Source organism: Gadus morhua, chromosome 12 (genome assembly GCF_902167405.1).
Source record: "Gadus morhua chromosome 12, gadMor3.0, whole genome shotgun sequence".
NCBI lineage: Eukaryota > Metazoa > Chordata > Actinopteri > Gadiformes > Gadidae > Gadus > Gadus morhua.
The window spans coordinates 10,019,698-10,034,261 of NC_044059.1; the positions used below are offsets into that span (position 1 = coordinate 10,019,698).

Below are 14,564 nucleotides of genomic sequence, written 5' to 3' on the forward strand. Positions count from 1 at the left end.
TATCTACAAATGGACCGAACTTTATGGAATTTTTATTTCTGTATCTGAGGCTTTATATTGTTAAAATCCTTCATATGGTCTAAGGATTAATTCCAGTCTATAAGATGCTGATCTTTAACAATATGCTATGGTCTTGCAAATAGTTTGGATTCCATGGGCTAAGTGTTCTGTATTTCATTGGAAACAAGTTTTAACCAAAATGCTTGTGCACCAAATTGAAATCTAGTTAAACGAGTCCCACATAGCAATGTGTTACACAGGCTTCTCAGTGTACACCATAATGGGAGTCACAGGATGGGAACACTGCTGGGGCCATACATGACACAAGGTAGAAGTTATTTTCGCCTAGATCATCGAACTGCGTGGACGACGACCACGCAATCAGAACTGGATTTGGGTACCAATATCTTTTTATAATATTGCTTGGCAACGCTCCTATCTAAGAATAAAACACAGCCAGGTCAGTGTGAATTTAGCCACTACAACAAGCATTCCTGTGGGTTGTCCTAAATGTTTAGGAAGGCTCTTGGAGAGGGCTGCAGAAAGCAACCGGAAGTGATCACCGCAGCATCTCATAACGTGTAATCGCCGGTGGCGGAGTCCAGTGTCGCTCTGTTTGTTCACGTTAAATCGTGAAAGTTTAACAATGCAAGGCTTAGCTGCGACACAACTAGTAGTTAGTCTGAATGCGAGCGGACATAGCTGCGAACAAAGGCGTTGGTTTGCACAAGAAGCGCCACCCCTCTAGCGTTACCTGTTCGGTGGGATTGTTTTAGTCATGGACGGTGCGGGACAGCGCGTCGCACACTTGGACGCCAAACATATCGATACAAGGTCCGAGTTATAGTTTATTCATGTCATTAGTTTGGAATGCCAAAAATACTGTCGGCAACCTGGGTGAAGCAGAATGTCACCGCGATTGGATTTAATTGGACACACTGAGCGTCGGCTGAACTGAGGCGCTGTTGTTGGTGCAGATTACGCGCTGCGACTTGTCAGTGGGAATAACAATTTCAAGGCGATAAGCGACCGTGCGACACATCCGATGGACTATCGGAAGAAGAAGAGGTTGACTTACTTCACCATTGGACTCATCTTCCTCTTCAGTGGCATTGAGTATGGTAAGATCACGACCTGTCATTTGAGGATGTTGGCACTTATTTATAAAAGAATAAGCTGCCAGCAGAAAGATGATGGGTCAGAGGGAGTAGTTCCAAGTTCTGTAAATTATGATTAAAGAAATAGATGGTATTCTCTGTCGAAGAGCACGTCTCGGTTTGACTTTTGACGTCACATACGTGTGGTTTCAATCATGCTTTGCTGTTATCAGGATATTCTCACCCAGCCTAATAAATAGGCCATAGGTAGTGGAGTGGTCAAATAGTAGTTTAAATCCACATGGTTCCGAACAAGATCACTTGTTGACATCATCATTTAGGCCTACTGATATAATATAAGCAACACGTGTGTATTAATTATTTATTGTAACTGATAATTTATGTTAAACGATGACACGTCTTTCGATTTTAGTTAAACTTTGCGTAAGAGTGGCGTGTTGGGGCAAAGAGGAGGGGTTTTATGTGGAACTGAACCATATTATTTAATATAATTGCTTACATATTCTGCAGATGATATGATTTATATGGTGCAAATCTCTTGAATGATTGAATGAAACATAAATCAGTGTTGATGTGAATGGTCTGGAAGCATAGTCTGTATGGTTGGTTACTGGTTGCACAATACAGGTTACCATACTGCCCTGTAAGTCGTGGGATGCTCCTCCTGATTGGCTGTCATCATCTTGGGACACTTATGTTTCTGATGGAGCAGAGAGTGAACATCTTGGATGCATTAAACACATTAAGACCATCCTTCTCCATTGTGTTGTTTATTTATTACTTACTTTACTCAACCTCACACATGGTGGTAAAGTAGGGCTCCTTTTTTAAAGATGGTTCAGTCCTAACAGTAGCTCCCAAGAGCTATTCTTTAAGGTGTTCGTCTATTGTGTGAGCCTCATCTGCCGTCATGGGCTGTGATTTCATTGCCATAAACAACGACCCCATCAGGGAATGCATGGGGTGATGAATCCCAAGTGATTAGATCTGGGAACAATCAGCCCAACATAGGTTTCTCGGCTCCTGAATGCTAACAGCTCAAAGGAGACTTCAGGCTGCCTAAGACTAGGCCCATAAGAGGTCATGTAGACTGTGCGCTTACATGTACACTAGAAACCCGATTGTAACCTTACTGTGGTAACCAGGTTTCTTTACTGTTACTGTATCATTTAAACCACTGAAGCCCGGTAACATTTCTTTCAAAAGTAGAGCAAAACTTTTTAAAATGTAGCTCAAATCCTCAAACCCCAAGAATGGCCTTTTGTGTTTGAGGGGGGTACAGTATACAAATAAATTGCCTCTCCTCTCTTAATGTTACAATGAAGTACACATGTTGGATCAAACGGCTCCACGGCAATCAATGTTGTACCTGCTGACACACAAATACACACTATTTAGACTCTGGTCACTTTTGAAACCAATAATTGCTAGCTAACATTTTCCCTCTGCTCTCCTCCTCTGGTTTGTCATTGAAGCCGTGATATTACCCACGATATGGAAGTACCTGCAGACCCTGGAAGCGGCGCCCTACTTCCTGGGTCTGGCCCTATCAGCCTTCAGCCTGAGCGGACTGCTCTCTGGGCCCTTGTTTGGCCACCTGTCCGACAAGACGCGGACCACGAAGAAGATCATCCTGTTCGCCAATTGTTTCGAGATTATTGGTGGGGTCACGTCAATCATTACCAGGTCCATTCACGGTTACGTGTAAAAATAAAAATAAAAAAACTTTCACTTTCACTTGAAATTTTCCTTACATTTCAATCAATTCAATTTTATTTGTATAGTTCTTAATCACAGGAACAGTCTCAAAGGGCTTAACAAGCCATATATTCATGACATCTATCCTATCCCCCTACTTCCTGCTTCACTCTGATATCGTGTCTCACTATGCCCTCTACCCTCTGTAGGTAACTTCATGTACTTCATGGGCTTCTCCAAGTGGCTGCTGCTGGCAAGCCGTCTGGTGGCAGGTGAGTCCAAATTAAGGTTGGGTTTGAAGAGATCATCATAACAATGCTGAGCAAATAGTGTATGTCTAAAAGGAAAAGGGGTTATACTGTCAAGTGGCAAAAACAATACAACCCTAGGTCAGGCGGCGGAAAATCGTTAAAAACAAAGAAGCATAATACCAGACACTGTACTTATAACTACATGGTGTGTTCATTCTGTATGTTAACATTTAGAGTAGACCAAGAAGTAAACCGCATTTTCATGTTCCCCCTCCCCAGTTCTACAAACATTGACTTTGTAATTACAATTCAAATATTTGGTTTTGGTTTATTCCGCTATGCAGGTCGAAACTCTTATGTCGACTTGCTACTTTTCGTATGAACACGTTTCTATTCTCTTTCTATTCTCCTTACTGTTTTTCGTGGCTATTTTCTAAATCCTTAGTATTATCTTGAAACAAGATTGTAACAGAAACCTTTTCCCTCCAGGCTGGTTGAAGTGACCTGAACGTGACGGTTGAGGGAGCGATCTGACTGAACTGTCTTCTGTTCTCTGTCCTCCAGGGGTCGGCACAGGGGCCGGGTCGGCCATCTTTGGTTTCCTCAGCAGAAGCACCGCTCCCGAGGACCGCGCCTCAGTGTTCGCCGCCGCCATGGCATGTCGGCAAGCGGGCCTTCTCATTGGTCCGTTTTCTGGCAGTTTGATCGTTCATTGGTCCATCTTGCTTTCTATGATCATTCTTTGGTTATAGTTTTGTTTTGGCTCACTCACACTATCTCATCTGATTTATGTGATCATACATTATTTAAGATCATAAAACCCATCAAAGCAAAACTCTTAGTAAATATATAAGCATATCTTTTTTTTGTGCTAATTTAACATTGCCTGAATGATTTTTGAATGTGTGATAAAGTGGCAGGTATACAATACCTGGTTCCATCGACTAGGCTGAGTCAGAATTGAGGAATAACGTGAAACTTTGATCTAGTCTTCAGTTTGGGCCTTGTCTCATGGGATGTACTGGAAGGGTATGCACGTGCTCAAAGCCGTGTGTACCTTTCCATTGGTAACGGAAAACACATGATTTCACAACCACTAACTTTGATAAATGGATTAACTTATTTATCAAAGGATTGGCTCCTTAGCCACGTTTTAGGGTCCCTTCTGAACCAGTCAGTCAGTCAGTCAGTCAGTCAGTCAGTCAGACAGACAGACAGACAGACAGACAGACAGACAGACAGACAGACAGACAGACAGACAGACAGACAGACAGACAGACAGACAGACAGACAGACAGACAGTTTGCATTAACATCAAACAAATCAAAAGGGCTGCATTGGGTTAGGGAAATTAGTCTGCAGGAAATATTATTATCTATTCCATGTCTAGTTTATTAAACCCAACCGGATCTTCCATAACGTAACCTTTTAAGAGATGCGCGTGTGTTCTATAGGTCCTGCCTTCAACCTGTTCCTGCGGTTGTGTGACTTCAAAATCGGTCCCTTCGTGGTCAATAAATTCACTGCACCTGGGGTAAGCACGTAATATGCTAGCACTGCATCTAACTCCATATTCATAATATCACACGTGAAACACAGCTGTTAGTTCTCTACATGGACCAAGTTAACGATTAACCGGGGGTCTTAAGAGAAACTCCATCCTAAAACATTTTTTCCGTAAAATGGTGAATAATATTACTATGAACGTCTTTTATTTGCGTTGTTGCAGTGTTAAAGTATAAAAATGTAAACTAATAAAAATGCATTCTTCAGGTTTTTCCTAATTTGTTATGTAACTTCCCGACGTGTCTTCCAGAGAGACTGTTGATCTGATCTTAAATACATTGCACTTTCAATTTTACTTACTAAAAAGCCTTTTTAACTTTCAATTAAATTTTCTATTTTTACCAGAAAGATGCATGATCTGATACCGGAGAGAAAAGATAAGGGTTACTAGAATCCGGGTTGGAGTCCCAGAGAAAGTACCAAGTTCCTTTAGGTCGGGTTGGAGTCCCGACGCGGGTACCAGAGAGACTGTTGATCTGATCTTAAATACAATGCACTTCGTATTTTACTCATTTCTTTGCATATGTTTTCTTTTACTTATCTATTATTTTATTTTATTGTATGACAATGTTTATACGTGAAGCACTTTGAGTCTGCCTTGTGTATGAAAAGTGCTATATAAATAAAGTTGCCTTGCCTTGCCTAACTTGAAAGTGGTTCCTTGACCAATAACTCGAGCCTTGGCCACTGTCCCAGGTTTAGTTTAAAATAAGATAAGATAACAGCTTTATTAATTATATTTTTAATTAGCCTCCTCACCGCTTGTCTCCCCTCCTCCCCTCAGCTCTTCATGTGCCTGATGTGGATCCTGCTCCAGCTGGCCGTGGTCTTCATGTACTGGGACCTCCCGCCCCAAGAGAAGGGGGGGCCCGCCAAGGGCGTGGGGAGCGGTGCCCGGGAGGACGTGGAAGGCGAGACACGGCGGGGGCGGGGACCGTCGTTGCCGGGGCAACCGGAAGAGGAGTCCCAGGAGGAGGAGGAGGAGGAGACGGACGAGAGCAAGCCACTGATGACGTCCAATGAGCTGCAGGGGTCGTACGGAGCGGTGGTCACCCCCGACCCGGCCGGGAGCCCCGTTACCAACGGCGACCTCGCTCGCCCCTCCGAGTCCCCGGAGCCGGAGGAGTCGGCCGGACCCTTCTCGAGGTTCAACCTCAGCAGAGGTGTGTTGTGGGGGTGGTGGGGGTGGGGGTGGGGGGGGGGGGATACAAACACAACGCAATCCCCTGCAAGGGGAGACCCCAACCCATAAAATAACCTAACACAGCATAGCATCACGTAACGTTATACAAGATGGACAAACATCACCCGTGCTATCCAGCTTCTCTTTGCCCTTGTCCACTTTGTATTTCATGACTTATATTGTTGTTTGCTCTCTCTCTCTGTCTCTGTCTCTGTCTGTCTCTCTCGCTGTCCGTTTCTTTCTCTCTTTGTATCTCTCTCTCTCTGTTTCTCTCTATCTCTTTGTATCTCTCTCTCTGTCTGTTTCTCTTTATCTCTTTGTATCTCTCTCTCTCTGTCTGTTTCTCTCGATCTCTTTGTATCTCTCTCTCTCTGTCTGTTTCTCTTTGTATCTCTCTCTCTCTGTCTGTTTCTCTCTATCTCTTTGTATCTCTCTCTCTCTCTGTCTGTTTCTCTCTATCTCTTTGTATCTCTCTCTCTCTCTCTCTGTCTGTTTCTCTCGATCTCTTTGTATCTCTCTCTCTCTGTCTGTTTCTCTCGATCTCTTTGTATCTCTCTCTCTCTCTGTCTGTTTCTCTCCATCTCTCTGTTTCACTTCCCTGTCTGCCTATAGAGTTTATTAGGGAAGAGGTGATCGTTCTGCTGGCTGCTCAGTTCATCACTCTATTCAATCAGACAGCACTGGAGGTACACACACACACACACACACACACACACACACACACACACACACACACACACACACACACACACACACACACACACACACACACACACACACACACACACACACACACACACACACACACTCTATCATTCTCGGACCTGTCATTAATTTCTTCCCACCACCCACTTAAATCCCGAGTTGTTTTTCTCCCTCTACCCCCTCAAAGACCATGGTCACCCCGCTGACCCAGAAGTACTTCGACTTCGGCGAGCTGGAGAACAGCGTGATGTACTGCGTGTGTGGCGTGGAGGTGATCGCCGGCTTCCTGTTTGTTCACTGGCTGAGCCGGCGCGCCAAGGAGCGAGTGGTGCTAGCCGTGGGCCTGGCCATCTGCAACATCAGCTCCGTCTGGTGCCTCATCTTCCTGGCCAACCCCATCGGTGTGTCCGCGTCACATGGCTCCACCTCCAGCGTTACCTTACTTACTTTTTTAGAAGAACTACTGCTTGATTGATCTACCGCATTCACATCATTACTCATTCAGCCAAGGCTGAATGAGTAATGATGTGAATGTGGTAGTTCAGGGACTTTTCAAGTGCTGTGTCGCATTCGTTAGACACACAAAACGATAAGGCAGATTAGATTTTGGAGTATTTGTGGTTAGTGGTTGTGCAATAAAGGGGAAGGACTGAGCTAGTGACTGAGCACTCGTGAGGCTCGTGATGGTTCTAGAAAAAACTAAAACGTTGTGTTCTATAGGGGTGAGGGGTTACGTCAAATGCATCTATGGTGCGCAGCCAATCGATTTCCCCTGTGTAGCACTGAAGATTCAAATGAAGCAGAAGTTGAAGCAATATTCAGCGTTTTTTCATACCAGTTCACGTAATTATAAGAATTAACAGGCTAAAGGTAATGTGTTTCAGAGAAGTGTCCAACTTTTCTACTTAGTTATTGAGTTGGTGAAGTGTCAAACCTCCTCTTAGTTTGCCCTCTGTTTGGTTCTCTCTGTCTTGTGTGTGTGTGTGTGTGTGTGTGTGTGTGTGTGTGTGCTGCAGGTGATTTCCCCTATCAGCTGACGGAGTTTATCATCGGCGTGTTCCTGCAGGTCCTGGGCTTGCCCTTCGTTGCCGTGGCTCAAGTTTCTCTCTTCTCCAAAGTCACGTCTGAAAAAACACAAGGTGAGCAACAGCATAACCTGCTGGAGAAAACAAAGTATTGTTCAGTATCATTTTGGTATTAATCTGTGGTTTCGATATGCTTTTGATTGTTACAATGCAAACATATATTTATATATTCTTGGACATTTTGATATCAATATAATTTTAAAATGAATATCTTAAAATTATGAAAAGATTTAAAGGTGTTTTGTCTTCAGTACATCACAGATTTGACCCCATCTGTAAACTGAGCTGATACCATTAGCATTGTGTGTATATGTCCATCATAACTGCAGTGATAATGTAGGTATGTGTTTTGGTTGGATGCCAGGTTTCAGCCAGGGGGTCCGGCGCTCAGTGGGGGGTCTAGCCACCATCCTGGGGCCCCTTTGGGCCGGGGGTCTCACTGAAAACATGTACATCATGCTTGGTGTCATCATGGCTCTGTTGCTGCTGCTGACGGTACACATTCAGAGATTCCCAGACAGTGTTGTGGTTGGGTTATTCCACATGCATGTGTTTCTATTCATCGCTTCCTTTGTTTTTCCTCTATTCAGCTGTAATGAAGTCTAATAATAAGTCTTAAGAATAATTCTGCCCACTCTCTTAATTTTACATTATATATTAGCATTTTGTCTGATATTTTACTGTTGCCACTTCTTGTATCCATTACAACTGCAATATCTGTTGTACTTTATGCCTTTTTATTCTTCACATATGAACCTTCCCTTCCCGTAACAATTAAAATGTACATAGTGACCCTTGATAAACACTTTCTTCACCAGCGTTGACCCAGCATGGCTCCAGAATTGACCAAGCCTTGACCCAGGTGATGTGTTCTCTGGATGCCGACAGATCATGATGGGTTTCTCCTATGACCGGCTGGTGCATCCCGCTGCTACTGAGCATGCTGAAGATAACAGTGACGAGCACGAATGAACCTGCTGTTGGGAGCCACCAGGTACATGTGGCTGCAGTCTGGGCCAAGGGGCATGCTAACACGCTATCAAGTTGACATGTGAAGGCATGATATATAGCATAACTGTTTGGTCAGCACTACTTTCCCCTCTATATACTGGCTATTAGCAGGCATAAGCAATAGATGAAGTTACAGATGAATAGATTTCATTTTGTATTTGTTTTGGAATGATTCAGGTTTATTGCCCTATGCCTACCAAAAAAGAGCGACTTTTGTAGACCTACTGGTAATTTACACGATCAACATACTTATTTTTTTATGAAGGTTTGCAATATGCTTTATGTTTTGCTAATATCCTCCTGTTTAAGTTATATTCTATGACTCACTTTATTGCATTTATCATGGAATTTTCAGCCGGATTAAAATGTTCAAGATGTGATCTTGAACAGTAAAAGTTAATAACACTGCTTAGAATACTCCAAACCACGAGCTACTTGTGTACCACTTAGTTTCACTCATTTATCAAAGGGTTGGCTCCTGAGCCACGTTTCAGAGGCTCTTCCTAACCACACACACACACACACACACACACACACACACACACACACACACACACACACACACACACACACACACACACACACACACACACACACACACACACACACACACACACACACACACAAAAAATCTGGGAATGCCCCAAGAAGCAGGGTAAGCCTTCCACTTTTTAACCAAATACTTTCTCTCCATCTCCCCATCTTTTCCTCTCTCTCTGTCTCTCCCCCCCCCCCCCCCCCCCTCCCGTAGGTTCTGAGGCTTCCAGGCCCAAGCTGTGGGTGTAGCCCCGAGCGATCGCACGTCCCCCAGCTAGCCTAGCCGGCCGCAGCCCCCTGGATGCCCGTCCTTAGCAACACCAGTGATGTGTTTATATTTCCCATGGAAATATACAGCCCCTAGCAGGCGCCGCACGCAATCTGCAAATTAGGTATCTCCCCCTCCCCCCCTCCCCCTCCCCCCCACTCCTACATTAGGTTTTTGTGTGCGTGTGAAAGAACTATTCTGATGACATGATTCAAAATGCCGGTCCGTCAATTGTTAGGTCAGCTCCGTGTTTACTTGTCGCTTATATAACCGGGATGAATGTTACAAGATCGATGTGCCGAGACTTTCCATTCCGTAAACCGTTGTGAATTCTCTAGTTTGACAATCTAAAATATACACGCACTGAAGAGGCTTCGCTCTAGATGGGTCGTGGTGGAGCAGTATCGCCATTTGATCAAAGGGCCGAACTGACAAGTTCCAACTACTATTTATTATTATATATTATCATATTTGCTTCATAGCTAGGGTAGGACGTTTGGTGAAACTAATCATTCAGCCAAATTGGACGTGCTTATTACTGCGACAGCCACAAACAATGTCCTTTTTTCAGACCATTTGGTTTATTGATTAATGTTTACAGATTTTCAACAAATATGACAAAAAAAACATTTCAAATAAATGGCCTAGTTTAGCTGATGCAGGAGCTGTCGTCTGTGGGTGAGACCAATACCTTGAATAAACACTACTTGTGTGATCGTTGCTGTGAAGGTTCTCACTAATGCTGTTCTTGCCCTGAACACTAGGGGGGGTCCTTGCTCTTCTTTAAAAAGACTGCAACGTAACGCGCAGACTGTTGGGTTGTCAAGACTTCTTTGGTGAAAGCAGCATTCTTCTAATAATTGGAAAAAAAATGACCACCGATAAATTTGTGGTTGGAAGTGACTCATTTCCACCGGTTGTAATCCAAAGAGACGGAGGCATTTAATCAAAAAATGTGTACGTCTACCTCCATATGTCCTGTGCACATGTTTCATTTTCTCATTGTTTTCATTATGTTACTATTTTATTATTTATTTTGAGATTCGTAAATGGTTTATTTCTGAATAGTTAAGTACTATTCCTGTCTTGCCATTGCATAACATTGCATTTGGTATTTATAATTATTTTGTATTCAAACTGCCAATACATTTTCTCCTGTTACTCCCCTGTTTGTATTGAATATTCATAGAAAAAAAGAAAATTAAAGCAATAACCGTCATACATCTGCTATTTTCTCCATCATTTCTAAATAAATATATAGAGATTTGGTAATTTATATTAATACATATACACTTTTGCAACTAGAACACACTTTTAACAAAATAGCATTTGTTTCTCGGTATTAATTAAGGCTATAAATAAATTATTTTGCTGGGAAAATAAAAAAAATATAAAAATGTGTATCCTTCTATATTAATTAAATTAAGGTACCTACATTTTCAATTATGAAATTTTATGTATTTCAAGTGGCTATAGATGTACTTTAAGGGAAAACAATATATCTACGCACACTTCAGTTCTGTAAAATACAGAAATGAAGGATAAAAAAATAAAGATTTGCCATTTTGTATATCAGATAATCTTTGGCTTTTAAATGTATCTGAAATTAAAGCAATTAATGTGAAGATGAATCTCAAATAAAAATACATATTTCTATATTCACAATTACATATTTTTGCTAAATTGTGAGGCTCAGGTTGGACATGGAATACAGAATAAATAATTACAAATATGTCAAAGATACGTAGTTAAATGTAACATATAAAAAGTTTTTTCGAGCAACAGTTTATTTACTTGCAGTGCAAAATATGTTTAATTCAATCCAACGTTTACAATTTACACTTTTACACTTTTACACTTTATCTAAAAAATATTTGTCCACAAAGAAAATAATGAGGTCTAACGAAAATAATAATAAAAAAAGGTAGTCATTGCTTCTTTGTTTCACACAAACAACCAGTGTGTGAAAAGTGTATCAATTTCGACAGCCCTCTAAAGTTTAAATAGAAATCATCACTAAACTCCTGGTGTGAACCGGCAGGCGGCACTGTGACCCCTCGATGTCCCGTAACTATCCTAAAGATAACAACCGTTTGTGGAGCAGGCGTTGGGGGCGGAGCCAAGGCCCCCACCGTCCGCCATGACACATACACTGGCGGCCACGGTGACGGCAGAGAGGGGTCGTGCCGAGGTCACGGCGTCGAACTCTGTGTGAACCCGTGTGATTTCGGGTAGCGGCTAAGTTGGTAGCATTGGAACATGATGCCGATGACACAGATATTTTTTCGGTTTGTTTGGTTACCCAATGGCGAGGCTCCGCCCACTCACCGCCCACCTCCCTACCCTTCCACCTCACCGCGGCATTTACCGCTGACTGCCCCCGCAGCATCGGCCTGACCGCACTGCGACCCGACATAACCGGGTCAAAAGTTTACAGCCCTGTCACGTGGTGTGTCTTTGCGAAAGTAGTAGTTTCTGTTTATCTGCGCGAAAAACTCAAACCCCCCCCCCCCCACCGCCAGAAACTCCGCCACCACCACCATAGTGCATTCTCTCCTCTGTCTCCCTCGACCAATCAAGACGGAGAGAGACAAGGCGGCGAGGCGGGGCTGTGACCCAACGATGGGCATGTGAACTTGGCCGGCGGGGACATTGGAAGGAAAGGCGAGGGCACCGGGTTCATCCGCCGGGCAAGGTCCACATCTGCGAGGGATTTCACGTCGACGATTGTTTTTTTTTGTGTCTATGGAACATTCGGGATTGACCGCTATTTGACCCGCGTGGGTACGGTCGGGTGAGGGCCGGTGAGCTGGAAATTAGTCGGCCGGGGATGAGGACATACTGGTGTACTTCAACACATCCACACGTACACACATACACTTAGACGTCTATGTGTTGGCGCAGTGTCGCCTTGTCTCTTTGGTCCTCTCAGGAAAGGGAAGTGCCGTGGGCCATTGCTAGCTCTAGCCAAATCTCTCGCCTGCTGCAACTCTTCTCCTTTACCTCTCTTTGATAGCAGTCGTGGCTGAGGACGCTATCCCTGTTCACAAGGACAGCTTTAGCACATCCGGGATAAAATAACAGTGTGAACAGTGCCCCGATAAGTTTTTCATGAGGGCTATTCGGGGCAAACGACGTGACAGAGTGTTTGAGCTTCTGAGGCCACTCCAGGTCTTCTGAAATAGAAAAGAATTGGTGTCAGGAATTGTTCAGTAAGTCGGTAAATTCGGCAAAAAGTGTCTGCCTTTCTGAAACCTGTTAAAAGCGTGTGTGTGAGTGTACAAGTGCGACCCTGTATGGACGGTCGCACTTGTACCGCAGGTTTTTAATAATACATGTGTCACCTTTAGACGCCTTCAGAGCTCTGAAAGCGTGAGTGCTACGGAGAAGAGGAAGTGAGCGTAGTAGCCTGAGATGCCGTCAGAGAAACGGTGGTAAAAGGGTGTTAGGGGAAGGAGTTTTTTACCCAAAAACATTAAAGAAAAGGTTGACCTGAAACAATATGAACAGAGTTGTAGCTCTACTGTATTTATTTTTACTGTTAGTCACATATTGCTTCTAGTCAGAATCAAGCCACGTTTACATGAATCAGAGGGCATTTTAATAATGAAATGCTTGCTTTGGCTCTCTGTGTGGGGAGAGTAAATGGACTTGGGGTCGAATGAATCATAGATCCTATGCATGACCAAGGAACCGTAGAATGATGGTTTTCTTTGGCCAAACGTGCCACCAGAAATTCTTTGTGAGTGCTCTGTGCTGTCCTGCATAAAACACCTCAAGTGGGATAGGATGTTTGAAGAAGAAAGTTTATGGGGTCAAACCCTCATGTCTCCAGTCGACCTGTTGGCATCCCTGATCTTGTGAATGTATTTAATAAATTAAAATGAAGTAACTTTGAGAAATGGTAGCAGTAAATAAGTGTATTGGTTATCCTAACTGTAACTGTTCCCGACTGCCTGGCTGTCGCGTGTACGGGTGACTCCGCTATCGGTGTGTGAATGTGTGCAGGGCCGTAGCACCAAATCCTGGGCCCCTATACTATAGGTACTTAATATAGGTACTGATGGGCCCCCCTGCGCCAGGTTGTTTTTTGGTCATGGGCCCCCCCTCTGCCTTGGGCCCCCCCACAACTGTCCCCTTTGTCCCCGCAGTCCGACGGCCCTGAATGTGTGCATAAGTCGCTTTTGGATAAAAGCGCCGGCTTAATTCCCTAAATGTGAACGTAAATGGACGTTTCGTTTTCCGTACATCGCCTGCTGATATTGCGTTGCCTCCCACCTTCTCCATTACACTCTGGCCTGGCACACACAGCACCCAATAGCACCCAACAGCCTATACTGTTGATCTGCTTTAGCAGATTTTCTCTACTAAGACGTGTTAATCGTACACCAGCACACCAACACACTCACTTAAACACGCGCCCCATGGAGGGGTTATTCAAGTCCAAGCCTCAATTTTTAACTGTGCAATAGTCTCACCTTTCGAAGAAACGCTTAACCCACAAACACCCTGGTGCTTAACATACCTTCACTACTCAAGTGCATCTCATCTCCTCTCTGCCCCCCGAACATGTGACGCCTTTCACATGTAGGGAGGGAGGGAGGGAGGGAGGGAGTGCTGTGCAAGCCCCACTCCTTGCTGCTCTGGAGCACCCTTGCAACACCCCTCCCCACATCCACTCCCTCCCTCCCCCCTCTCTCCCCCCTCCCTCCCTCCCCCCTGCCTCCCCCCCCACCCCCCTCTCTGGACTAGGGATTACAGCCCCATCTGTAGTGGCTGGGCTGGGCTAAGCCGGTGGGAGCTGAGCTCAGGGCGGGCACCGCGGCGCTTGTTAACCCTGATTAAGTTGACGTGGCGTTGGGGTCGGGGAGGCTGTGGGTGTGTGTGTGTGTGTGTGTGCGGGTGGTGGCGGTGGCGGTGGGGGGGGGGGGGGGGGGGGGGGGGGTTGGAGAACAGTGTGAAGATCAAGCTCGGGCCGTGACCCAGTGCCCCGCCGCTGAACCGCGGAGGAATTGGGCAGAAATCAGTAGAGGGGGAGAGATGGTGGGATGAGAGAGAGAGAGAGAGAGAGAGAGAGAGAGAGAGAGAGAGAGAGAGAGAGAGAGAGAGAGAGAGAGAGAGAGAGAGAGAGAGAGAGAGAGA

The 14,564-nt window shown here is 44.5% G+C and overlaps 1 protein-coding gene across 1 annotated transcript; it reads left to right on the top strand.

Annotated features, from left to right (window-relative positions):
• The first annotated feature begins 327 nt into the window (after nt 1-327).
• On the top strand, nt 328-10,643 carry mfsd8l1 (major facilitator superfamily domain containing 8-like 1). Its single transcript, XM_030372273.1, has 12 exons — nt 328-1,121; nt 2,594-2,779; nt 3,026-3,088; nt 3,632-3,751; nt 4,522-4,601; nt 5,418-5,796; nt 6,429-6,502; nt 6,709-6,922; nt 7,538-7,660; nt 7,971-8,101; nt 8,495-8,600; nt 9,369-10,643. Exons 1-11 carry the CDS (start codon nt 1,046-1,048, stop codon nt 8,576-8,578), a joined length of 1,530 nt encoding a protein of 509 aa, XP_030228133.1. The 5' UTR covers nt 328-1,045; the 3' UTR covers nt 8,579-8,600; nt 9,369-10,643.
• Nucleotides 10,644-14,564: the final 3,921 nt, after the last annotated feature.

Excerpts from the sequence above, each read along its gene's own strand:
- mfsd8l1 (XM_030372273.1), top strand. The coding sequence starts at position 1,046 with ATGGACTATCGGAAGAAGAAGAGGTTGACTTACTTCACCATTGGACTC. Across the intron at positions 2,780-3,025 it reads CAATTGTTTCGAGATTATTG|GTAACTTCATGTACTTCATG; the intron begins GTGGGGTCACGT and ends TACCCTCTGTAG. Across the intron at positions 3,089-3,631 it reads GGCAAGCCGTCTGGTGGCAG|GGGTCGGCACAGGGGCCGGG; the intron begins GTGAGTCCAAAT and ends TCTGTCCTCCAG.